The sequence below is a fragment of the Perca flavescens genome, chromosome 9 (genome assembly GCF_004354835.1).
Source record: "Perca flavescens isolate YP-PL-M2 chromosome 9, PFLA_1.0, whole genome shotgun sequence".
NCBI lineage: Eukaryota > Metazoa > Chordata > Actinopteri > Perciformes > Percidae > Perca > Perca flavescens.
This window is the reverse complement of record NC_041339.1, coordinates 28,756,781-28,783,819: the sequence shown is the minus strand read 5'-3', so window position 1 is coordinate 28,783,819 and position 27,039 is coordinate 28,756,781. Positions and strand designations below refer to the sequence as shown.

General features: G+C 39.5%; 1 protein-coding gene across 1 annotated transcript in view; it reads left to right on the top strand.

The window, feature by feature from the left end:
• The window catches only part of znhit6 (zinc finger HIT-type containing 6), a 30,760-nt gene extending 4,127 nt beyond the window's left edge, over window positions 1–26,633 (top strand). The window contains exons 4-10 of the mRNA XM_028588460.1: window positions 82–167; window positions 1,595–1,698; window positions 14,909–14,977; window positions 15,254–15,334; window positions 17,741–17,821; window positions 23,344–23,468; window positions 25,736–26,633. Of these exons, the coding sequence (XP_028444261.1) occupies window positions 82–167; window positions 1,595–1,698; window positions 14,909–14,977; window positions 15,254–15,334; window positions 17,741–17,821; window positions 23,344–23,468; window positions 25,736–26,322 (1,133 nt within the window). The 3' untranslated portion in view covers window positions 26,323–26,633. The remainder of the gene's footprint in view (window positions 1–81; window positions 168–1,594; window positions 1,699–14,908; window positions 14,978–15,253; window positions 15,335–17,740; window positions 17,822–23,343; window positions 23,469–25,735) is intronic.
• Window positions 26,634–27,039: the final 406 nt, after the last annotated feature.

The following is a 27,039-nucleotide window of genomic DNA, read 5'->3' as shown; positions in this document are numbered from 1 at the left end:
TAATGAGTGGTATTATAACAAATAAATGCTCCTCTTTTACTTTCATGTGTGTTTAATGTTTGTCCTTTCCCTGCACTGTAGACTACAGGCTTCTGGAGGATACAGGACGATTTGCTGACGGTGCCAGCAGAGACAACCTCATCCGGACTCCTCGTTCCACATTAAAAGTACGTCCTTGATTTACAAATGAAGTTTGTGTACATGCCTAATGTTGAGTACTGTACCTTAAAGGCTACCTGTGGAGTTTGATCGGTTACTGTATTGTTTATTTTGTGCATGCGGTTGATACACAGTCCTACCAATAGTGTCACACTATCCCACTGCTCAACAGGTGGCTTTAACGTGCCAAGAAACGCAGCCACGCACCAGCAAAGACAGGGAAGAAGAAGACAGCAAGTTAGTACACATGTAAACAGTGCTGGATTTAGAATAATTAAAACCCACTGTTTTAAGGGGAAGGAAATGCACCAAACACGTTGTAAACTGTAGGAATATTGTAAAAAACAATGATGGTTGTCAATATTGTAGGATCAAAAGTCTCAGTTTTCTGCTAAAAACTGCTTTTTACCCTTTATCCAAAGCTATCAAGAGTTTTTTTTCAGTTTGGAAATCTTACTCAACAATAAACTTGAAACTAGTCCTTGAAGAGTTTTTGTATGGTATAGAAATATACTGTATGGCTGAACATACCATTTCCACATCATTAGGTAAGGTATTCTAAAGTTGTTGGTTTTGGCTGAAATACAAACCAATTGTAAGAGTAGGTGTGTTTCTCCTTCTGACCAGAGATGCAGTCTTTTCTTTTGGACATGCATCTCTACCCCAGTCTTGCAAACTGTTAGCTAGTTGGTTTGTGTACAACAACCATAGCAATGCACAGAGATAACTGTAAGCTGTAAACAGACAAGAGGCAGTAAACTGTTGCAAACTGCAGTAAAAACCCCAATTGAGACGCATATTCCTAATGCGCTGTGTACATGTCCAAAGAATGCTTCTATCCCATATGTCTAAACCCGAAAATGCTACCTTTGGAAAAAGGCCTTATTTGGAACACATAGAATATGGTGATTACGTGACCTGTATCAAATTCGTAATATTGTCATATTCGGAACAATAGTGGAATAGTGTGCATGTAAACATACTCACTGATCCATTGTTAGATTAGATAAGATATCTGATATCTGACATAATTCTTAAACATCCAAAGATAATAACTTATAGTAGCTACATGAGTGCCAGAAAGGAAAGAATTTCAAATGTAGATGAGGCCAATAAGAAGAAGTTCAGGTCTTCTTTGGTTTAATTGTTAAGCTTGCACGGCCGGATTTATTAATGCAGAACAGATGTTTGGTATATGGACCTGTTTGTTCTTAGAGAAGATGTCTGTTCATCTCTGTTCAAGGCTAAGAATAAAAATGTTCTGTTACATTTTGTTTCACTAAACCATTGTTTTGGCTGAAGTATACTGCTTTGAGATCTGTATTAAAGGTCTGAGGGGTTGTTTGGTTTGCTTTTATGAATCTTGATGTTTTTGGCATTTATAGAAATACTAGACCCTAGTGTACTGTACTATCTCTATTTTTCTGTTTTATAGACAAAGAGGCTGGCAGCCAATGCCAGAAAGATGAACATCACATTGAGGTTCCTCCCCATCACCTTCACTAAGAGCAAAGAAAACTCCACCGTCTTCTTTACAAAGTAAGAATGAAATAACTCAAACACAGACAATATATTTTGACTTTAAGCAGAATATGATTTTTTTTGTCTTGTCCTTAGCTGTGCTCGACAAAACTAGTGTTGCAGAGCATACAAGAGCAACAATTAATTTAGTTAATCATAAGTAATTTAGTGACTCAGGCTAATCCCTTCCTTTAGGCTCTAAATTCTACAGACTACAGACACGTTGTTTCTACTCTGGCATTACTGTCTTGAGACCAAATCGTGACCATAATGAAATATGTAAATAATCCTTTACACATGCTACAGTATCATAGAAAGAATGAATGCTTTATTTCAAACATATAAATAACAATAGAAAAGATAGAACACAAACATACTGTAGTATAAACACAAGTTGTAGTAATATAACAACACAGGTGTTTTGGATTTCCCTCAGAGCAGTAGTCTTATCCAAACATTTCAAGACTTTTTATGATGTACTCCGTTACAGTTAAAGGCACTTCCTCCGTAGTTAACGTGGGAGCAAAATGAGCTTATGATAAGTGATGTTTTACTTTACCACAGGATGGCACTCTTGTTAAGCCCTAACAGCAGTTGTATCTTGTGCTGCCTCTCTTCAGGTTATCCTGTGGCAGTTTGTGGTCATCTCCCCATGTCTGTTAAACGTGTGATCGATACGTTACCTGAAGCAGTTGAGGTGTTATTGACGTTAGCACACTAGTCTCTGATTATCTAATACCGTAAACTAATTGTCCAGCTAGGCTTTGTGTGTTTCCCATTCTGTAATAATATACTACACATTGTAGCCATTCCTCAATAGATTTTTTGAAGGCATGTTGTTTTATTAAAGTGAAAAATGTATGCAGTTGGTTAATTGTTTTCGAGCTTAGATCTTATAACACCAATAGGCAAAAATATTGAAATAATAGCACTCACGGTACCAAATGTACGTACGTGATGCATGGGATGAGTTTTCAGAGAAGGTTGACAGGGAGAAGGTCAGTGCCCAGCTGTTCCTGAGCTGGTGACCTCATTTGAAATTTCATTATTAAAATGTGTGAGGTTTTCACAAATGGATCTTCTAATGTGTTGTACGTGGATAGCCCTGGTGTCGTTGACAGAAGCCAGTAATTACGGTCACAAAATGTGAAAGATCTTTCAGTAAGCATTGCCTCATGAGACTTTTGCTTTACTGAGAAATGAATAAAATATACCAGAAAAAAACTCTTTGTGAAAAAAAACTGTAGAAAAAGGTGAAATAGCATTTTAACGATCGTTTTATCATTTAAAGTACACTTAACGCAAATAATGACATACAACACCACCAACAAGTCTGGTGTTATTTAATCGTCCCCCCCCCCCCATTGGAATTTTAATGATTTTGGTAGAAATTATTTCCGTGTGGTCAACTTTGCAGACTTGCGGTAATTTAGAGAGTGAGGTTCATTACTCCCTTTAGACCCTGAAGTAGTAAGTCATTCTTTTGCATGAACACTTTTCCAATTTGCCCAGTTCTACTGGTGGTCTTGTCATGTCTGGCATCTTCACTCCCTGCTTGGACAACCTTCTGCCACTCATTTTCCAATTTCTTTTGAGGTGGAGCCCTGCCACTCTAGTCCCTCTGTGGAAGAATAGAGGAGGGGGCGAGGGGAAAATGGTTATTGAACTGCATATTAAAGTTTTACAAGTCTGAAATGTCCAGGGGCAACGTTGGGTGCCAATCAGGATCACCACTGAAAAGAATCCTTTGTCAGTCCCTCCAGCTGGTTTAATGTTGCTACTTTCCCTTTCACCACCCTCTTTTCCATCCTTAAAGTCTAGCACTCAGTCATGTCTGTCTCTGGTGTTTTGCTGGCAGTGAGTTAAATGTGCACGTCACATCTCAGGATGAGGCAACATTATGTCAGGTTGTAGTAGCACACTCTGCCCACCCTCCAACCCCATACTCCTCATTTCTAACTCAACATTTGTCACATGGTGAAAGAAAGTTTTAGAAGAATGAGAACAGATTGTCCAGATTTTTTTGTCATTTTACAATGGTTCAACAATGTGGGAAATGTACTAAATTACCGCAACTGCTCCAGCAAAAGACGCAAGAAAAATCTTTATGCTTTTTCTGCTGCACTATCCGTAGAGGAATCTTTGGCCAGCTGCACAGCCTTATTTCTTTGTTTAGTCTGGTTAGTTTCACTACGTCTCACTGAGAAGATTTTTCAACTAACCGCAACAGTCAGTGTCCCATTCAGAGACAAGCAAATGCACACAAGGGATGGGATGAAAGGTATACAATAAATTGCAAGCAATCGAGACTCCGAATGTGCTTCAGAATGTACCAAGTACATAATATAAAAAGCAGATGTGTGAGCAGTGTGACTGCAGCTGGTTAGCGACATATTCATGCTACGCACTCATGCTGCCAGAGAAGGATCATTACTGGCAGACAGCTGACTAGAGGGCTTTCATGCCTGGTGATGGTGTGTGTGCGTGTGTAAGTGTGAATGTATGTGTGTGAGTTTGTGAGCATGTCTCTTTGATTAAATGTTTGTACGCAAAATATTGGCCATGCAACTTTCCACCTTTTGCCGGTGACTAATTTAAAAACAAGACCCAAACGTTAAAGAAATTGACGGAAAATCACAGGCTGCCTCTCAGTCCAGCCCTTGGAGGGTAAGTATATAATAGCTGGCATTTGGCAGAACATTGGGACTAGCTGTGTTAGGGTGGACTTATGTTTTCTACATCCTTAGCCTGGCATGGTAGGGCATTTTCCTCATAGACAGCTTGAGTGGACTGGACAACACATTGCAGAAGCAGTTACTGTGGATAATAAGTGCACATATTTCTATAATAACTTGAGATAATTAGTAAAAGGAGAAGCTGTGGCTTTGTGCCATGCCGTGTATGTCAGTCTACCAGATATTTGTTATCAGCCTCAAATAACCCAGCTTTCTGGGCTAGTGGATATCTAATTTTATGTTGAAGAACAATGAACTCAAAAATCGAGTACAAGGTTTCCCGCAGCACTTTGCAGCTAAGCAACACATGCCTTCCGCCTTAACTACATCGTTTTAAAAAAAAAAAAAAAAAAAAAAAAAAACAGTACTGTGCAAAAGTCTTAGGCAGGTGTGAAAAAATGCTGTAAACTAAGAATGTTTTCAGAAATATAAATGATTGTTTGTTTTTATCAATTTACAAAATGCAAAGTGAGCGAACAAAAGAAAAATCTAAATCACATCAATATACAATATAGTTACTACCCTTTGCCTTCAAACCAGCATCAATTCGTATTAGTACTTGCAAAAAGTCAGGGATTTTGTAGGATTGTAGTCAAGTGTATGACCAACCAATTATAGTATATAGGTAGTTATACTGCATCACCAAGGTCTCTCCCAGACAAATATTTCAAAGCAGACTGGTGTTTCAAGATGTGCTGTTCAAGCTCTTTTGAAAAAGCACAAAGAAACGGGCAACGTTGAGGATCGTAGACGCAGTGGTTGGCCAAGGAAACGTAGTGCAGCAGATGAAAAACAATCAAGCTTTTTTCCCTTTTGAAATCGAAGATGTCCAGCAGTGCCATCAGCTCAGAACTGGCAGAAACCAACGGGACCCAGGTACACCCATCTACTGTCTGGAGAAGTCTGGCCAGAAGTGGTCTTCATGGAAGAGTTGCAGCCAAAAAACCATACCTCTGACATAGAAACAAGGCCAAGCGACTCAACTATGCATGGAAACATAGGAACTGGGGTGCAGAAAAATGGCAGCACGTGCTCTGGACTGATGAGTCAAAATTTGACTGTGTGATTATTTGGCTGTAGCATAAAGCAGGTTGTTCGCCGAAGGGCTGTAGAGCGGTACAATAATGAGTGTCTGCAGGCAACAGTGAAGCATGGTGGAGGTTCCTTGCAAGTTTGGGGCTGCCTTTCCGCAAATGGAGTTGGAGATTTGTTCAGGATTAATGGTGTCCTCAATGCTGAGAAATACAGGCATACTTATCCATCATGCAATACCATCAGGGAGACGTATGATTGGCCCCAAATTTATTCTGCAGCAGGACAAGGACCCCAAACATACAGCCAAGGTCATTAAGAACTATCTTCAGTGTAAAGAAGAACAAGAAGTCCTGGAGATGATGGCATGGCCCCCACAGAGTCCTGATCTCAGCATCACAGAGTCTGTCTGGGATTACATGAAGAGACAGAAGGATTTGAGGAAGCCTACATCCATAGAAGATCTGGGGTTAGTTCTCCAAGATGTTTGGAACAACCTACCTCCCGAGTTCCTTCAAAAACTTTGTGCAAGTGTACCTAGAAGAATTGATGCTGTCTTGAAGACAAAGGGTGGTCACACCAAATATTGATTTGATTTAGATTTCTCTTCTGTTCATTCACTGCATTTTGTTAATTGATGAAAATAAACTATTAACACTTCCATTTTTGAAAGCATTCTTAGTTTACAGCATTTTTTCATACCTGTCTAAAACTTTTGCACAGTACTGTATATGAGCGATATCCACCGTGTTACTCTGTCCTGTTTTCTCCCTTTCATTCCAAACCACACAGTTGACAACCGGGTGGAGGTGGTGGAGATAGGCTCGGACATAAACGCCACGGGCTGCTTTGGACTTGTCAGTCTCGCAAGAGGTTTCAGGAAAGTGGCTGCATGTGTCCGACAACGCACAGAACATTAACCGGTACAAGCCTAAAGCTGTCCGCGGACACGGAGTGCGGAAAATGTGTCAGAGCCTCCTGGACGGGTGAACTGAGACTCTGTTTCCTGCTTGTCGGTCAATGGTTAATGATCGGTTAACATTTCATTTTATTGTGCTTTCTTTTGGAAGGCTGGCTGCCAAAAGTCGGCACTTACTAGCTAATTAATTAGCCTGAGGTAAACGATAGCTATCCGTAAACAGAAGTGACGTGGCTGGCGTATGGTATGTGCGCCAGTGTTTGTGTGTGTGTGTGTGTGTGCCTGTGTCGGCCCGCCCCCCCGCAAAGCTCCGCCATGCAGACAGCAGAGGAACCGAAGAAAGTAGCTGTACCTTTGCCAAAATGAAGACTGAAAAACAGAACTATTTTGGTACAAACATTTACTTGGTATGTAGCAGATAGCCACATAGATATAGATAAATATAATTTATTAATTATATATTATTTAAATTTTATATTTAGTGTTTGATAAATAATTGTTAAATCTAGTACAGAGTCTGTAGTCTTATCGCATAAACAAGCGCGGCAAACCCCACCCGACCACTTTAAAGGTCCAATATGTAATATTTGTACTGTAATAAATCCAAAAATGACACAAATGCCTCATCAGATATTAAGGAAACATGTTAAACTGAAATACTATCTTTTCTGACAACAATGCTAATTTCAGTATTTTTTCTTTTTGAAATTTACATTCCGTGACGAAATTTATGTTTATGTTTTGATCTGTGTGTTGTTATCAACGGCCCAGTTTGACAGGCAGGCCGGGTTGCCAGATATACCTGTAAAAACGTAAACCCAGCGCGCTACAGCTGTAACGGTAGTACAGCCATGAAAGCAGCAAACAAACAAACAGGATCAACGGAGATAGATTCTACATGACATAAAAAAAAGAAAACAGCATGTTTCTAACAGTTGCGTGACCAGAGATGTAACAACCCCCTGGTAAATGTTGGAGATGTATTTGAAAGATGGAGACAGCTTAGAGCCCAAAAGGACGCAGAGTTGGCTTATTTTCTCCTGAACCGGTAAGCATTAGCTTCAGGCTAATTTATCACAGCTACTAGGGACGGGCATTTTTTGTCATTTCAACATTTGTGTACTCACATTGAATTATATAGCTAGAGTAACCGAGTTGGTTACTCGCAAAAACAATTGAGACATAGCCAGTAAAGTGATCCCGACTGGTCCTGGCCATAGACAGGTCCTGGCTAACGCCGCCATGCTAACCCTGCTAACTGTTAACGTTACCGGGAGGACCAGGCAAGCAGCCCATGGCTGTTTACAACGTGTAGTTCAGCGGCTGGAGCCGACAACGGTGAGTTATTTTAAGCCACGAGAGGGGGGCTGTAAATCGGAAAGAGGAGACTATGAGTTTGCAGTGTGTTTAGCGATTGTTGCCGTAATTCTAAGCCAATGAAGTTGCTGCGGTCTCAGCCTGGCAACCCCCTTGAACTTCGAGTCTGGGCAGGAGGGGGCGGGGGAGACGACTCTCCAGTATTTTGAATTGGTAGTGCAGTAACTATTTTAACCGCTAGCTGCCAGTATTACACACAATATTACATATTGCACCTTTAACTAACACATTCTTTGCGGGAAACCCTGGAGTACTAATTGTTCATAATTTTGAGGTTGTTTTTTTTTTTTTTTTGTGTAAATGGAGTAGTCCTATAATTCCTGGGGCGAGTAGATATCTGTTAAGACATTATGTGTGTTGCCGTCCCTTATGTAGGATTCTGAGTCAAACTTCCATGCAGTTATCCTAAAATATTCAAAAAGGCCGCGTCATCCATTGCATGCATTTGTTGCACTAGCATGCTAAACTCTCCCATTTGTTTTCTGTTCAGTTGTCGAACAAACCGTCTTCTCTTCCATTTCGCTGTAACTTCAGCTTCTCATTGAGCAACAAAAGAATGAAGAGATCCTAGTTTGACAGGCCAAAATGACATTACCTGACCTACAAACATTCTAGAGCAGGGGTCACCAACCTTTTTGAAACTGAGAGCTACTTTATGGGTATTGAGTCATACGACTACCAGTTTGATACAAAATAACAAATTTGCTCAGTTCGCTTTAGTTATATATGATTATTAATGATTAAGGATACTTTTATGTGAAGACACTGGTCATGTTAATGATTTCTCACAATAATTATCAACAATGACTTAACAAGGTGGGTAACCGAAATATCAATTTTCATTTTTTAGAACAGGCAGGGCATCATGTTCCTTGGGGCTTGCATTCTGTTCTAGAGCAACATGTTCCAGCCTTGCATTCTTGTAAGTGCTTTATAATAATAACCTTTCACTGGTGGGACTCTTTTAATCTGAAGCAACAGCAGGAAGTGTTTGGTTTGCACTTAAACTTTTCCAACAGACTTCACTAGAATTCATTACAGCTGCAATAGCATTGCAAACGAGTTAGTAGCTGTGCTATTGAAGCACATTTACCATGCTTCAGTTGCATGGTTGGTGAAATGCGAAGTGGAAATGCACTTGCACAACACGTCACAGCTAAAGCTTGCAATACTGGGACAATAGAAAAGGGGTGTAATTTTAGTAACCCAATGAGGCCAATTAGTGCAATTTTGAAAATGCTGTAATGTAGCAGTGACATTCATCACAGTGAATCATGCATCATTGTAAAAACACGAGTGGTGTATGAAATATTGCGTATTGCACAAACGGATTTAAGTAGACCACATATTTTACCCTAGATTTCATGGCGGAGGACGACTATTTATCACTTTGCACACTCACGTGCACAAAGACTCCTACTTTCCAGAAATTAAGTTAAAATGAAACAATCCGCAGCAGCTTTAGTCAAATCATTTTAATACTCCAACAGACAGGCTTCTGGCTGCCATTGGCTTGATTAACCACTGCTGATGCAAAGCAGAGTCTATGCCGACTGCCATCTGAGGCACAACTCGCATCAAAATGGCAAGCAGCAGTTTCATCAGTGTTGCAAACGCTGTCATCACAATTAGCCGCATAACTGTGGGCTACATGCTGCTATCTGGCTCTAAGTTGAATTCCAAACTGTAAATTAACCAGAAATGTGAGTGTGCTGCATGAATTAGAGAGAATATAAACTTGCCAGGTGTCATGTTTGGTTGACTGAATTCTGATGATTAGGTTTCCATGTGTTGTTCAAAATTAATTACATAGTTTTGTACTTGGACATCAGAACTTCAGTGTTAATGCCTTTTAGCTATGAAACTTTTCTCATTTTCTAAGCCACACTAATACTTTGGGTCTAGATTGGCAAATATATTGACATTTGTTGGATGGATTTCCATCACATTTTGTACAAAGATGTGTTATCCTTTCACTTTACATCTAGAATGGGTCAAACTTTCCACTGGTCCAACACGTCAGTTCATGTAAGAACCTAATGCCTATGCATATCAGACCCAAATATATTTTGTTTTGTTTTTGTTCTTTGTCCCATTAGTGGTAAGAGTGGTAAGGACTAGGAAAAATGTCTCTCCATTTGTCATTCTTTCAACAATTTTTTTTTTTTCTCCCAAATAATGATCATCACAGCCTAATGGAGCTGCCAGCATGGCTGTAGACTACCCTTTAACGTACACATGCATACTTCGACCCTCCACATGTTACATCTTTTTGCCTCTAAACTGGAGGAGTGTGTTCTGAGTTTTTCAGGGAGACCAGAAAAAGCACACTCATGACTTAACATTGTGGCATTTGTCCAGCAATTAAGGCTCATGCCAGGACTTAAAGACAGAGTCTTACAGTACAGCTGCCTGTAATCTTTGTCTCCTCTCCCTTTCATTCATCAGCCTCTTTGCCACTCCACCCTCTGAGGTTGTGCATGGCTTTGGATATTGGATTTATTTGTTGTATCTCAGTAGAGAGGCCCCAAGGTCCTGTCGTCTCCGTCCACCAGCACCCACTTGCCACCCAAATCCTGGCTTCTACCTCTGACGGGCAGATTTACAGTACATATGGTTTCATATGCTGCACCATTTTTGTTGGATCGATCCAATTCTTAATCCAGACAGATGGATCTGCTCTGACTGCCAGACCACCAGTCAGGCTTCCTCCTCTCTAGTGTTGATGGCACAAGCAACTCCCATCTATACTTAATCAACGGTGGGTTTTTGTTAATTAATTCATCAATCCTCCTTTGAGTCTGCTTTATTTCTCAGTCTCCGTCATTGATGCAGACAGGTGCTCAGAGTTTAAGTTTAAAGAAAGAGGCAAAGGTTGCGTCCTGAAAAGCTACTGATGAAGATGACTAATTTAGCCATTAGTGGAAATGACCACTTCTCCTCAAAAAATTTTTTATGTGAAAGACAAAACTGTCCTGAATCATCGCTTGTGCCTTTACTGACTTTTCAGTCTAGCTTCAAGGCTTGAAACTCACTCACTAACTTCAATTACTAGCTTGCATATTAAAATCTGTCCCTATATTGCTTGACTGAATATCACTGCCTGCCTACCTAAAAGTGAGGCTTTCTGTGGGCCTACTTTAAGGATTTTAAGTTTTCATAAGAAGTCCAGTCTAGTGATTTTAGCTACCTATATTGTGTAGCATAGTTAGGGAAACAAAATACTATTGTGCTGCCAATTAAAGAAAGCAGCAACTGCAACGACTTAGGAAGCAGCAAAAGATGACCGCTTCCATCCTCTCTAAGCAACTCAGGCTGCTGAAAATAATTTGAAACCTCAAGGTTTTTCTACTCAGGACACTGAGGCTTCAGAATGAGACAAAATAAAATCAGAATCCAGAGCTCACAGTATTACTTCCAGAGCTGATCATAAACTGTCCTGCTTATCGTTAATTTTGGAAACTGGACAGTATTCTTTTGCACATGCAAATAGAAAACACAAAACACATCTACAGTCACAGATTGATAGCCATATAGTAGCTAAGTCATGAACTGAGAGATTTTAAGGAATCTGATTTTCAAAGCGGTGAAACAAGCGGTTAATCACTTGTACATTATTAATAATGAAATGTGTTTAAATATATTCCACTCTATTCTGGCCATGTACCAATCCTATTTTATTTGGTTTGGCTTAGTTCTTGTGGTCCAACAAGCTGCTTGATGAATAATCCCTCTTGAAGGAGAAAATGCCTTTTAATGCAGGCCATGTAAGGTAGCAGATAGCTTACTGCGTGGGATTCTGTTGAGGTTATAAACCTTTCAACACAATCTTAGTGTGGTTTAAGCGTTTAATTTTACAGGAATTTTCAGCAGGAATTGTACTTCTCATATACACATTTATACACAGGAACTGCCTTGCACAACTAGTATTTTTACTGTTTGCTGTCCTTTTAGACTTTAAATGCCTCTCTCAAGGCCCTTCAGCAATAACTGTTGAAGGACTAGGTTGTGCGTCCTGATATTTTTCAGGTTCTGTTATTCCAAGCGGTTGTCCTCTTCTGTTGATGCTTCTGTTTTGACTTTTTATGCTGCTCTCTCCTCTTTTTTTTTTTTTTTTTTCCTGACAATGAATGATGGCACTTATCCCAGGTATGCACTCTGGCCTTGCCTGAAATTATTGCATGCATCTTTGGGCAAGCCCCTTTTCCATTGAAAGACATAGTTTCCATTTGCTGTAATGACAGAATAATGGCATCACACCTGGTGCTCCACCCTCATTTGCTTGCACGTACAAACACATGCACACCTGCACACGTATACACATGCACACACACCAATGCACTAAAGAAGAAACTTGGCCAAAACTGAGCAAACACCTAAATTCCTCTGACTAAGGGGTTGGAGATGTTAGGTACGTCTACAGTTGCGTAGGGAATCCCCTCCCTGGCCATTGTTTTCACTCCCAACATGCCTGCTGCTACCTTCACTACATACAGCTTTACCAATTCACCCTCTCCTTACATCAAGTGGAAACCCACAACCACCTTTCACTGGGTGTTCTGTACATACTTACATAGACTTCCTACTTCTACCCATCCTGTTTCTGTTTTCAAGGAAAACAAAACATGCCCCGTTGTATAATGCTACCATCTGGATCCACAAAAGAAACTCACAAGCACCAGACCCCTACCTGCTGCCAAAAGACAGATGGAGTAGAGTTGAGCAGCTCATTGCCAGTGATTAGAAGTTTGTCAGAATATGTATTTGATGTATTGCGTTTTATTTATTCGACCAGTATTCTGCTGTTAGTCCACTCCAAATAAAAGTGGACTCCAAATAAAATGTTTAAATGTTGAACCAGTCTTTGCCAATACAAGAGAATAAAAACACAAATTGATAAACGCTTGCTATTGTTGTTCTGTAAATACGAATGAACACCAACATGTACATTTAATGTAAAATACATATTTTATTTTAGGTCCAAATTATGCTCAAATATCTGCATGCCGTAACTAATAGGTTGATTGCCATTTTCAATTGGCAGAGGAAAAACAAAACCTCTTCACAATTGAGAAGCTGAAACCAATTATTTTGTTGCATTGTTGTTTGAAAAATGACTAAAATGATGAATGAATTATCAAAGTTTTTTTTTATTGACTAATTGATTAGAAAAGAAAATGTACGGGATGTTCGGAAGTTCAAACAAGTGTATTGAAGGTGCTTTTTGGTAGGTGATACAAAAGTTCAAAAAAGGAAAAAGGTCCAAGGCATTCTGGAAAAAGTTAAAAAGCCTTTATTCAGATGTCTATTTCATGGTGAAATTCTAAAAACATAGACAATGCTTGTACATGTTAAAATATAGCTGGTTTAAAAGCCACGAGTTGCGCCTCGAACAGCCTGACTTATCTTTTTCTTCCTTCTATATATCTTATAGAGCCATCTAGTGGTCATACTTTGCATTTGTCAACTGTGAGATTAATGCTAACATGCTAACCCAAACTTACATTCCTATATTGATAAATTTTAGCATATTATCATGCATTGCACAGGGAATATATATTTTTAGTATTGTTTCAACAGTAAAACCAAAGTGTATTCAAGGCAACTGTACACATAGCTGTGCAGAGCTTGTTTTTAGATAAGTTAAAAAAAAAAAGATGCAAAAATATTTATATTACAGATATCAAAAGAAACCTCCAAGTTGTGCTCTGAATCTCTCTTGGTGAGCCCTAATAACAAGGTCACCCGTATGTGCCTTACAATTATGCTTTGCGTTGTATGTTTCATCTTCATCCATCAAGGCCTCCGTCCTTTAACTCTGATGGAGAATGGGTTGATGAATCAGCTCCACCCTATGACAAATTATGTGGTCTTGGTCAACGCGAGTCCTTGTAGTTAGAATCAGCTCAGTATGTGGGGTATATGACTGGAGAGCAGGACTGATTGATGCCTGTGCCAGTAGACTATATCCTCTTCCTCAGGGGCAACCAAACTGATACTTTCTATGTGTTTCTTGGTTTTATCTATATAACAGGAATCCTTCTCTGTAATGGGTGTAAGAAAAAATCGATACACTTGAGTATCGCAATATTTTATTTTGCAATACTGTATCGATTTTCAAAAAGGCAATATCAATATTTCTTTTTTATAAACGTTCAAAAATATTCATGTAAGACAGTGGTTCACGTTTATGTTGTGTTTCAACCCCCTACCGCTAGATGGCTATGCTGAGACACACCACTAGTGTCCTCGCCTAACGGTGCCTAGCAGTGCCTGACTTTTTGCTAGAAGCTAACAAAGTAGCTATGGCTGAACTTTGGCCTACTTTAGCATATAAACATTTGATTTTCTGTGTACTGAATTGTTTACCTAAAGTAAACTTCTTTGACTTTTATGAACATCATGTCTTTTTTTTTAAATGTTAGTTTTTCTAAAATTATACTTAAAAAAATATATCTCCTTACGCACAGTATCGGAATATATTGCAATACATATTGAATCGTGATACGTATCGTATCGCCAGATTCTTGCCAATACACAGCCTCACTCTGTAATGTCAAATGTATTTTAATGTGTCAAATTGGTGTAGAGGCTGGCAAAATTCAAGACTGCTAGTAATTAATCCATTACGTTAAAAGAATATAGGCGGACTTGCATCTTGTTTTTCATATCTCCCAAACTGTTTGATAGCTTACATTTTGTTGACTATTTCTTCCATCATGATGACTTTAGTAGGTATGAACACAGCAGCTGTTTAGGGGATAAATGTTTGGTTGTAGAGCACGCCCAGCAACCCCAAAAAAAAACCTACCATGGATAATAGTCACTGCCCAGAGCATTTCTCCAGAAAAAGTGATATCCACCAGCTGGTGTCCTAGTATTGATTGTATATGTCATGGTCTCCATGGTGACTCCGGTTTATGCATGTACACACACATACACACACAGATGGACAAGATTTTGGAAGCAGCCAGGCGTATTGTCTTGGACAGATTAAGGCTGAATCCATTTTATGCTCTGAATTTAAACAAGGGCATTTGTGTTTGACTGTGAAAGAGATGCTGAGAGAACAGTGGTGACCTCATCAGTCTGTGAACAACCGGCATCAAGCACTACTGTTTATGATAAGCTGAAACTAGAAATGAGTTTTCTGTGTCTCATTTAGAGAAAAACTGTTCCTGTGGCACCTGAAGCTCATCTTTCCTCAAAGTAGCACAGAGTTCATTCAGAGGCGGTGAGTTACACAATTTCTTGAATAATATACCTATAATATTTCTGCTGAAGCGTCAGTGTTTTGTCAATTGAAAGCAAATTATGAATACTATCTCAATACTCAGAAGGAGTGTGCTTGTTGATGTTGGGAACAGTTCGGTATATAGACCACGTTGGTCCACAGTCTGCGAGTTAGCAAGAGTGACCATTAAGATATATAGGTTTGTCCAGGGTTGTTAAAGCTACTCATAGTTTACACATCATGATTTGGATGTTAACGATCTCTTTCTTGTTGTAGGGTGTCAGACAAGCAAACCTTGGAGCAGATCTTGACCCCTTATATCCACCCTAAAGAGTCGGACCCTGTGACACGTCAAAAGTGAGCCTTTTCACATCAACGCTGTTTTTGTTCTGATTGTACGAACACACCGATCCAACTTTTTTTACCCTGATGCCGATACCCAAACCCAAACTCAGTACCAATCTGGTACCAGTGCTCTATCTTTCCAAAATGTAAAATCTGTAAACCTCTCTGTGGCACGGATTGAGATATGTGTAAGCTACAATGAGGCTGTAACTACGGATCACTTCTTAACTAAAGTGGATACGTTTATACCCCTATATGCTTTTTAGGCTTTTAAAAACATGATTGCTTTATGAACTTGGGTCATTACAAGACAGACACACCATCATGTTCATGTCAAACACATGTAACACGAACAGTTGAAGCTGTAGGATTACCGGTGTTGTCATCAGGCACAGACCATAAAAACAGCAGTGAGCTGCTGTGTAAATCAGTGGTTGTTGTTAGTTATTATTTATTCAATGGGACCTTGTACAGCTGAAGTGTAAGCTGTGTCCATATTGGCAAGAAGTCCAAGGGCATAAGTTAAAGTGTACAGAATGTAGCTTTGTCGCCATGTTAGTTTGGTTATATTGAGTTAAATTATTGCCATCAACTTCAGTTCCTGCTAAATCCTTCAGCAAAGCCAGAAACCTCTGATTAATGTGCTGCATTTAGTGGAAGAAATTCCACTACTGAGTTGTTTTGGTTCAGTCACTCGACTCATAAATAGAATTTGAAAACTTAACAACGTGATAATAGACCAAGGGGTCCACACCAGCTTGATATATGGTTTGGAATACCTTATAATGACTCCTGCTCAGCCCATTGTTTTCTCTTGAAAAGTTCAAATGAGCAGTTTTGCTATTGGCAACAACTGTGACGCTCTGTTTAGTTACTGGATTCTCATGTTCATAACAACTGGGAATGAGACTGGGGAAAACAAAAATAATTGAATTGCTCACAATAATTGATGTTAAAATGCATATACTGTACAGTAATATCTGCATTATTACAGCATAGTATCATATCAAACACTATCCCTAATCTCAACACCAGTGTGACGCAGTTACATTTATTTGCTATTGCATCATATTGTCCTGGGAACATTACATAGCATATGAACTTTTTGTATTGTTTAAAACTGTGTTGTCAAGATGCAGCCTGAGCACCACTGCTGCACACATCAATCAGTTGTTAAAACACAGAAATACAATGACTTATTGTATTTCAGTTTTACTTACTATCCTAACCATTCTTTGTCTAAAAAGCCATGACTGCAGCTTTGGTTTTGATGACCTGTATCAGGTCCACTTTCGCCTGCACGCCAGACCAGAGCCCCTGTAATTGAGTGTGGCAGCAGTGTGTTTAGGGATTATGCCTCAGTTACAGACTAAATACAAATCAGTTTGCATGTACAAGAGCCCTGTATAAGAAGGAATGGGTGAAGACACAAATATACTTAACAGATTCATATTCACACAGTATTTAAATAAAAAAGATCCTCTTTTTTTCCTCTCCACAGACATTTTCAAATATATTTTCTATTCCTAATTGAATTAACTGTAGATTGTGAAGTGAATGAATTACTCTGCTACTCTGTGCCTTCTTTTCACAATTGTGCTCAACATGATTGTGAATTTTTCCCATAGAGTAGATTAATAGACTGCTATTGATAGGTTCAATTTACCTTAATGTAACTAAGGAAAAAAATCTGTGAATTTACAAAAAAAAACTATTATTCAAAGGTCATTTTATGTCCTTATCTTTAATATCAACTCAATCCAATTTCAGTCACACAGGATTGGTTTGGTGTCACAATCTTACTTTCCTGCATTTCTCTTTGTAATTTTGCTCTTGCTTCAATTCCTTTTTCATTTCCCAGGATCATGTTTCTCCCAACATGAACTGCAGTCTTTGAACAAGGCAGGCTCTTTGATTGCAGAACATTAGTATTTCTAATCTGAACCTCAAACAGAACAGCGATCTGACTCCTCTGACCTAACCTCTCTACTGATAACAGTCAGCAGTAAGCAATCTACTGTACAACTACAGCCAGCGCATATTGCAGACCAGAGTAGACACCTAACTTGATCCAGTGCCAACCATTTAGACACAACCTCTGCTTAGTCTAGATTCAAGTGAGTTGGGCTATACTCTCCATGGCCCATTGGTTGGCTGTTTACAACGGGCTCAGGTGCCGTGGCCGTCAGTTGCATGGAGGATTGTCCCTTACACAAGAAACCTCAGTCAGGGCCTATACATATATCAGTCGGCATACCAGACAATTGTACCAATGGGTCTCGCCTGTGCTACACTCAATGAGCTCTTTGTGTTTTGACCTTTTATGGTAACCAGCTTAGGACATTCTGTACAGTTCTTTATTGTCTGTTTTAGGTTGTAGTTGACTCTTTAACATCCTGTGTTGAATTTCTGTTTCAGGTTGAAGATGTATGTGCACACTCCGTTCGATCATGTGAAAGTCTTCATGAAAGCAGAGGGGAGAAAGGCTAACTCTGTGAGGTTAGATTTACTTTACTTACTTACTTGTCACCTGTCTCAATTCTTATGAATACGAATATATAAATGTGATACTTTCTTGATTCCCATAGAAACGACAATACTGTTGATACTGAACTACAATAAGCTAATACTGGTCACATATATCCGTCTCTAGAATAATTTAGTACTAAGTTGCAATGCAGTTATACAGATACCAACAAAACTGTATACAGCCAAAACAAGTGGATGTGATGCAGGTGATTGGAGTTAAAAATGTTGCCCTGCACAATACATCAAAAGTAGTATTACTTATTATGGACTAATATATAATTTAAAGATAAGATACAGGGTTTATATTAATTTTCATAAGAATCCTGTCATTGCAGAGGCATCCAGTCCGTGTGACCATTCTGACCGTCTGATTGGACTTGCCAGTCATGACTGATTTATTCAGCGTGTATCAAATCAAAATAATTTGTTCATAAGCATGACATCACAGACTTGTAAATTCCTGCAAAGCTACACAGACTTTTGGCAGGCATTAAGAGGGTTTTCTCCTCCCCTTTTGACTTTGATTCCAACATTGAGAAATGCCATTGATCAAGAAATTATATCTCAATCTTCCACTCCTGCTTTCCTTCACTCTCTTTCTCACTCATGTTTCCATAGCTTCTGTCCTGTTTGCTCTCTCTTCTTGCCCCATCTGTCTGTCTGTTTGGGGGGTCAGCGGGGTGGTGTTGATAGCACCCATTTGCTGCGCCTACTTTCGGATTCTTTGGCTGTCCTCCATTTCCACTTAGTCATGGAGTAAATGATGATCCTCGGTGCTCATAATCATTGCCCTCCTGGCCAATATGAAACGTCATGAAACCTCCCATCCCATCCTTCATTTTTTACAGCCACACATACTCCTTTTGTTTTTTTAGGGCTGCACACACTTTCTAATCAGATACATTATATTTGATGGCAGCATATAGGGAGGAATTGCTAAAAGACGAGTGTAGAGATGTGACATGCGAACCAAGATTTAGCATGAGCTGCCAGGCTGCCACCTTTTACCCTTACATGAATTTAATGAGAGTTTGAGTACTTTTAAATGTGTCATTATATCTGAGCTCACACACCTTTACAGTGTCACCTTTATCATGGCATTACAGGCATATTACATTTGTCATTACAAGGTAATCTATAACACTGCGTACGAATAGATTAATAATACATAAGGCTCATTGGGCCAGGGCGTTTCTGCAGATTTTCACCCCAAAAAACCCAGATTTCTTAAAAAGGACTAGCTGGTGATACATTGATTGTGAGGACAGCTCGGAGTATGCTTCTGCTAATATAATGTGGAAGGAAAAATTGGCAGGAAAGCAATATATTTGCTGACTTATGTTTTCAGATCAGGACAATCCCTAGTCACAAACAAGAAATGCTGGAACTGCAAGTATACTAAATAACCATTAAAGACAATGAGCTCTAATCACATACAAACCTACCATTATAATAACAGACAAAATGTGTTACTTAGCACACCATTAATAACCTCCAGCATGGTCATAAACATTTACAGGTGAATCATAATCAAATGTTTTGATTAGTAAGCTTTTTCATACTGCCATAGTTGCATCTGGTTTAATTTTTGCTCATATAATATTCACTTCCCATATATGGATGGCAGACTACATTACACTTACACACAAAGAAGGCACACCTCTGACCCTCCATAATGTTACAATAATCTGAGCTGGAGAGCAGGCATTGGGAAAACTTGATGAATGACACGTGTACTGTTTACATACCAAGCTCACAGTTTTTTTTTCTTCTTTTAATAAAATGAAAACATTTTTTTTCAAACTTGTCCACTGAGAACCAACACATCTATGGATTGAGTATGTTGTGATATTTTTCAGGCTGTCAAAATCCTGCTTAGAGTGAGCACCAGCATTTTCTGAAAAATCTCCAATAAATGATTCATAACATTCACAACAGTGTAACCAGTTTCCGGAGAAATATTTTATAAATGACTCCTAACGGGTATTAGTCTGACACAGTCACAGTCGTAAATCAGACTTGGAGAAAGAAAATTGTATCTTGTCAAGTGATAATGATTAGTTTAGTTGCATGAATATCCCTCTCTCCATCCCACTTTCTCTCTTAGTAACCTTTGCTTATCATACCTTAAGAGCTTGAGTATGGGGTTGTATAATGAAGGACTGTTAAGTATGTAGTTCAATTTTTTTAGATCAAGTTTTTATTATGAATATTATACAAACTGTACTATGGATCAATGGAAGTGGGGGAAAATGAGTACGCTTGTCCAAGGGGGAATTAAGTTAAAGGAAATAAGAAGAGAGGCCCCTAAAGAATGAGCTTCCATCCCATTTAAGGGGTCCCAAACAAGGTCAAAGCATTACAACCACAATGGGGCCTCCACATTTTTGAATAATGCTGAAGAAAACTATTCATTTTGAAACATATTATTAATGTTATAAAGTCATACAGCAGTAGTCATGGCTACGTAGAGGCTGTTTGCTATGTTTGTTAACACAAAGGCTATGACTGCATGTTTTTGTTGTTAAATGTCTACTGGAATATCAACCCACTCCAATAAAGGAGCGCTTGTGCTAAACTAAACATAGCTGTTTAACCAGTCAACATTCTCTTACTGGAAAGGAGACAGCCTGTGCATCAAGAGAACCATTCACACCCTTCTGGAAGTTTGTTTGTGTTATTTTTCATGCTTATTTTGTTTTCATCCAACTCTTGAGATCTAGAGGATGCCCTTTCCTCCTTTCCCTTACCTCTTCTTTTCCTCTCAGTCAGCCTGTGGACGTTCCAGAAGTAGACATGCTCTTTTGACATTTGCAGCCAAAAAAAGAAACCTCTGTGTGCATTCAGTTTTTTTAACCAGTGTTGTGGACCCATCAGACAGTGATGTTTCTGTCCTGTCCAAGCATATTTGTGGCAAATCCCCCACCTTAGCACTCCTGTGCCTGTTGATGTGCTCTCCCTCAGCTTGCCCTAAAGTAATGTTCAAGTTTGTTTCTGTGCAGCAGATGCTTCCTTAAGTCTGCTGCAATGCTGGACTGGTTTTGGGTATTGTTACTAAAATAGCAAGCAGATTATATTGCATAACTGTTCAGTGTCACTGTTGGATTGTTGTAATTTTTATACCTGTATAAATCTGTGGTAATCCCTATTTATTGAGTTTCCAGTTAGCCTCGGCTGTACTTTGAGATTATAGCCCTGGATATGCTTGAAACTAACTAGTTCAAACATTGTGTTGTCACGCCAAGTCTAAGGGCAAGAGTTTGTACTGTATATGTGTTCTGAATGCCCACATTTGAAGGCAAGCTAAAAAGATTGCTGTCATAGTGAGGACGAGAAGCATAATCTGTCAAATATAGGGATAATGGCTTGCACTTTTGGGCAGTTTCTCCTTAAAGGCCTGGTGGTACACTCATTTGTACACATGAAACATCTCGTCAATCCAATCTGCACCTACATCCAAAAATGCATATGCAAATTAAATTAAAATTAAGCATAATCCTACTATATATTTAAAAATGTTGATGATATGGATAGTGGTTTATGGCTTTGAGATCAAAGCAGCAATCAAATGGGTAGCACTCATAATAAGTTGCAATGTCATTGGAACATTTTCTTCAAATTCACTGTTTCTGTTGTCAAAAATGTGCATGCTATATATTGGTTCATATATTTCAGAGATCTGCAAATTCTCACATCAACAGTTTGGCATGAGCAGCTTTTGCATCTTTCAAGATCTGATTTGTTCATTTTTAAATGTGCTCCTGGTCTGTCATTACTTTAGGACACATAACACCGAGGACATAGTATTGGCAACAACAATATATTAAAAAAGCTGACATAAAAAATCCACACAATCCTTGAAGCCTTTTGCAGCCAACAGCATGCATATACTGTCCAAATACAACAACTACCCAAACATGAACAGATTTCTTACAATTTGTTACAGTGATTCAATTTCACAAAGCAAAGCCGGTACCAACTAGCAGGCAGCCATGGACAGGTCCAATTCTTTTAAAACATTATTAGTTTTCACAATAATGTGTTTTTAGTATATTTGTCCACTGCTGTATCTGTGCTGATGGGTCTTAGCAGTAGAGGGGAAAACAATAGGAGCCTCCCTAAAGAGAACATCAGTCTTGCCCTCTGTTCTGTTCATTCACTAGAACACTATATAGAGACCAGATGTGTGCGTGTTCTTGGCTGAGCCATCCAGCCGTGTTTTTAGAAATGGCCAGAGCTTTAACAATCGCATCAGCACCACAGGGAGCCACAATCTGCTTTGCTATCTACCCCTCTCCTACTGTTGTTTACATACACTCATGTTTTTGTTTAGTTTGTGTTTCCACAAAAATAAAAAATAACATCCGCGAAACAATAATGAATTACATGTTAGACATAAAACCAAATGAAATGGAAACCGTACTCTGTCTGCTATGCACATTGCAAATGCTAAGTGTAGATATCCTGCTTTATTTAATTACTTTGCACATACCAGCTTCACAAAATTGTTTCAATGCCTAATCTTTGACCCTGTCGTTGGTACCTTTTTTCTTTCTAACCTAGAATCTATCTTTACATAGGCTATTTCTACTCTTCTGATGTGGGGATGGGCTAGAAATACCCTGCAGCAACCAATTGTTGTACTGTGGCAAGAAATGTCCTGTATTTTGAGACCCAAAGGGTATCCTTTCTCTGTATCCCTATCTCCTTGACATTTTGCCTTGTATTTATGGGAAGGGAGGGCTTTTTGGAAGTTGGCCCACCAGTAAAGACCTGTAAATGTCACATTATAGCAGACGGCTTTGATTGGCTTTGTGAGTGGGTGTCTACCTGGGCGGTTCTCAGTCTGCTTCTGCTTTTAGCAAAACAAACAATGGCTCAACAATCCTTAGTCTGGCACGGGCTTGACGCTTGATGGGGGTGGTGCCAGTTACTGTATATATCCAAAATATATGATGCCTCATATTTTGGTGTTGACGGCCTAAGTTGGATGGGTCTGAATCAGTTGAGTTTAGAGGCAAGCCTTGTTTCCCAAGAATCCAGTTAACCATTTAGTCTGGTGATTTATGACCATTCCTAATGCATGACAGGACTACTTAGAAACAAGACTAGACTGATGTCATCTTGAACAAAAAGCTAAAGGAGGTATAAGAGACCCGCTTAATGTGAGAGCTGTTGATTCTTGGTAAAGTCAGTTTCCAACTCTTGAGATGAACACCAAGCAGGATCTTCAGTGTGCCAAGCCATGACTTTAATCTCTATCAATCCTCAAACGATTCTCAGCCATCAACGTGCCACAGGCTGCTGGAAATAAAGAGCAGCAGTTGCAAGTTAAAAGGTTTTAACAGTTGCCATTTTTGCTCTGTCTTTGTTGCTACTTAGCAAACTTGAAATTACCTAAAATGAGCCAAATTCCCATAACTTACCTAGCATGCTGTAACTATTTTGTCTTGTAATGGCCTCTTTTTATGCCTCAATATGATCTGAAATAGGTACCATCAGTTGGACATTCACAAGACCCTAAGGGACAACCTGAGCTACAAAACACTGATTGAATATCCTGTGCTGCATATTGTCCTCGGAGATCATTGGAAGGAGTATCCACTAAAAGGACCAGGTAAACAAACATCCTTATCTAGCTTTAAAGGTGCTCTAAGCGATATTTGGTGACGGCACTTCTTGTTGATGTTCAAAGTATTTTCAAACAAAACAAGGCCCCTCCTTTCTCCTCATCCCGTCCCCTCTCCCTCCCTTCTGTGCTTCCGCATACCCCCAACCCCCACCCCCAAATCCTTCTTGTCGTTTATTGGCTGGAAGACTGTTTATGTTGTGTGTGTCAGGTTGGCCAGTTTGTTTTTGTTGGCCAGTTTTTTTTGTTTTTACAGTGTGTTCAGGGGACAGACAGCTGGCGGATAGTGAGGCGATGTTTGCTGTATGTGACAAAAAATGTTGTAGCCTAAAAAGCGCGTGACATCGCTTAGAGCACCTTTTAAGCTAGTGTCTGCACCGACTTTAATTTATTAATGCTTTATTAGCAAAAAACTAATTTCTTCAACACTATATTTAGCTTAATGCGTATGTTTTCTGTTACTAAACAAAAGGGTGGACATACAACATGAGTCAAAACCCTTCTTAGCCCCAAAACGCCAACCCCTCTCCACTGTCCAATTCCAACAGCATTGTATCATGTCCTGGTTTCTCCAGCTGAGACTTTGAGACTCCCTGTTCCCTTATTTTTCACTATGGCAACATGCTACCCCAACGGAAATGAGGGTGTTCTGCTCAGCATCACACACAGCAACTCAACCTCAACAGCGACAGTGGCCAAAAAGAGGATCAAACATGGCTTACTTTTGAGTGGTGATCTCATGAGTTGTGAAATGACAAAATATGAGAAAACGGGAGATTAGCCTGTGGCTTTTCTCACCTGTTTGTCTCTTCCTATGTCGGATGTTTAAGGACAAGACGAGTCATGACAAAGTAGGACTGCATATCATGTAAAAGCATACAGCAGTTTGCTCCCACTCAGATGTGCACAGTGTGGTCAAACTGTGTATATCTCAGTAGGCTTAGTATGGTCACAAAAGACCACACTAACCCAGTATCATTACACTGTCAGACCCAGACAGGCTGAATGACGAATGAGGTTGTGTGTGTGTGTGTGTGTGTGTGTGTGTGTGTGTGTGTGTGTGTGTGTGTGTGTGTGTGTGTGTGTGTGTGTGTGTGTTTTCAGTGATAAGGCCTTGGTGCCACACTGTTTTGCTATAATGTTAGCCATAGAAACATCCTGATAATTGTAAATGCCATGGCATGGGAAGCTGGGAAGGAAGTGATAAAGGGCAATCAGACACTGGCAGGGGCACATTCAGTGAGGATAAAGTGATGTTGAGGGTCCAGCAGGCTCCAAACACGCAGCATGCAGCTGGTCAGTATTCTAGTTTAAACTACATGTGACACTGTGTTGCCCATGTATAGAGGTGGTGACATCATGACTGCCAGCCACATGGGTGTCGTAATGAATATGTGTATAGGGCATCATAATACTGAGACTCTTACTCGTGGTTACAAAAATAACCTCAAGATCTATATCGAAGTTTCTATTCTGTTCTAAATCTATAAAATGTTGGTTTACAACAGTAATGTGTTTCAACATTGGACAAAAGCAGGCCTATAATTTTTATTTATGGTCAGTTGAGAATGCACTCAACCCAAGACTCAAACTCTTAATTCACCTCAACTTTATAAGGTCAAAAATGGTGAAGCCTTTAAATTCTGTAAGTAATGGCCCGTGCTGAAGATAAATGGTTAATTGGAGGCAAGCATAGCTTTTTAATTGTCTTGTGTTACAGCACAAAGAAGAAAATCGGAATTCCATTAATCTCTCTATTACATATTTGGGCTCAGCTTGCTAACCATTTCTTAGGATAGAGGCGAAAATGTGTTGGCAAAAGTGTCTGACGTTTAGAGTAAATTTTACATAAATGGGTTCATGCGTTTTATAATTCAGCAGACTGTGGGTAGACTATTTTAGGAGTAATTGCTTATAATTCACAATTATTGTTCTTGCCGTCATTTATTCTGCAGCCTTTCTTTCACACATGTCCACCCTACTTTATTGCATAACTAATTGCTTGGCACGCTGCCTCATCCTGGAAACCAGCATGGAGCCAAACCATAGCGTCATCATTCACAAACTGCCTGTACTGTTCCCTTCTTTCTCACCATTTCTGTTTAAGCATGACCCCAGCTGTGCTCTAACCCTCTTTGTGCAACTGACCACTCTGATGATTTGTGTATACATTTGGACATGCAAGACTTTTACTGTTGCAAGAGCCGTTTTTAAATCATGTTTTTTTTTAAACAAATCTGGTCATATTGTTTCAGCTGAACCTGCATCACCCTGCAATAGTTTTGCAACAAAGAAGGAAGGGGTGGACCGAGAGAAGGACGATGTGATCCAAGTTTCACCATCCCTGCAAGGAGCTTGCACCCCGGGGGGGACTAACATCTGGATAGGAACCCCGGAGACCAGACCTAAAACTGAACCCCCACAAGTGAAATGGGCCAAGATGGAAGCACGGAAGGGAGAGATAGAGGAGGGAGAGATCATAGACAGTAGTGATGAAGAGAAAGAGAAGGAGGAAGGGAACACTGAAGACAATAACCCATGTGGAAAGAGCTGCGAAAGTGCCAAAAGCCCTGCTAATGACATGGAGGTAATTAAAGATGAACCAGCAGACAGTGTGGATGTTAATGTTGATGATGGTTTTAATAAACACAGCGACAGCAGCAGGGGTCAGTGTATAAATGAGGACATCTCTGGTTCCATGATGACAAGTGAGCTGTCAAAGAGTGCTGAGCTCAGCATGACTAAGGAGGATGCTGTGGAAGAGCCAGGGCCTGTCCATACAAATCTTGGTCATGATGAAAATGAGTCAGCTAATGCTGCTGACAGCTGTGGACTGGAATGATAATGCCCAGATGTTCAGGGTGAAATGAATGAGGAGGGCGACATATTTGACAGGAAGTCATCAATCTTGTGTCAGTGTGCTGTAGAGTGGACCAATGCCACGCAACAGTGTTTTCAGTTTTAAGAAACAAGAACCATGGTTGATACCGCTGCATCATTGTATATGTGTGGAATCATTTCACTGTTAATGTTTATAATTTAGATTTAGCTAATCTGTCTGGAAGCATGCTTTCTTAAATAAAGACTTCTTTTTTTTTCTCTCTCCCCTTTCCTGTCTTCAAGCTATTTTGTCAATTAAAGGCCATAAAAGCCCACAAACTAGTCTTAAGTTCTTTACCCTGTTTTTTTATTTTTTTTTTTTTTGGGGGGGGGGCAATTATTTTAAAGGACAGCTGAAGAAAGGAAAGGGGAGAGAGGGGGAACCTGCAGCAAGGACTGAGCCTTAGTACGTGGGCCGCACGCTCAACCAGGTGAGCTAACAGGGCACCCCTATAATCCTTGTTTGAAAGTTAATTTATTAGCTTCTTTTGGAGCTTTTTATCATCTTCATCAGACTCTATCTATTTATAATGATCATGTGATATGATCAAAATCTCCAGAACACCTTACTGTATAAGTGGACCTTGAGGTGAAATTATTTTGTTAAGTCCTGTTTCCAAGATCAACAGTCTGCACTGAGAAACTCAACTTTGAACAAACATGAGACTCAAAGTGTTCT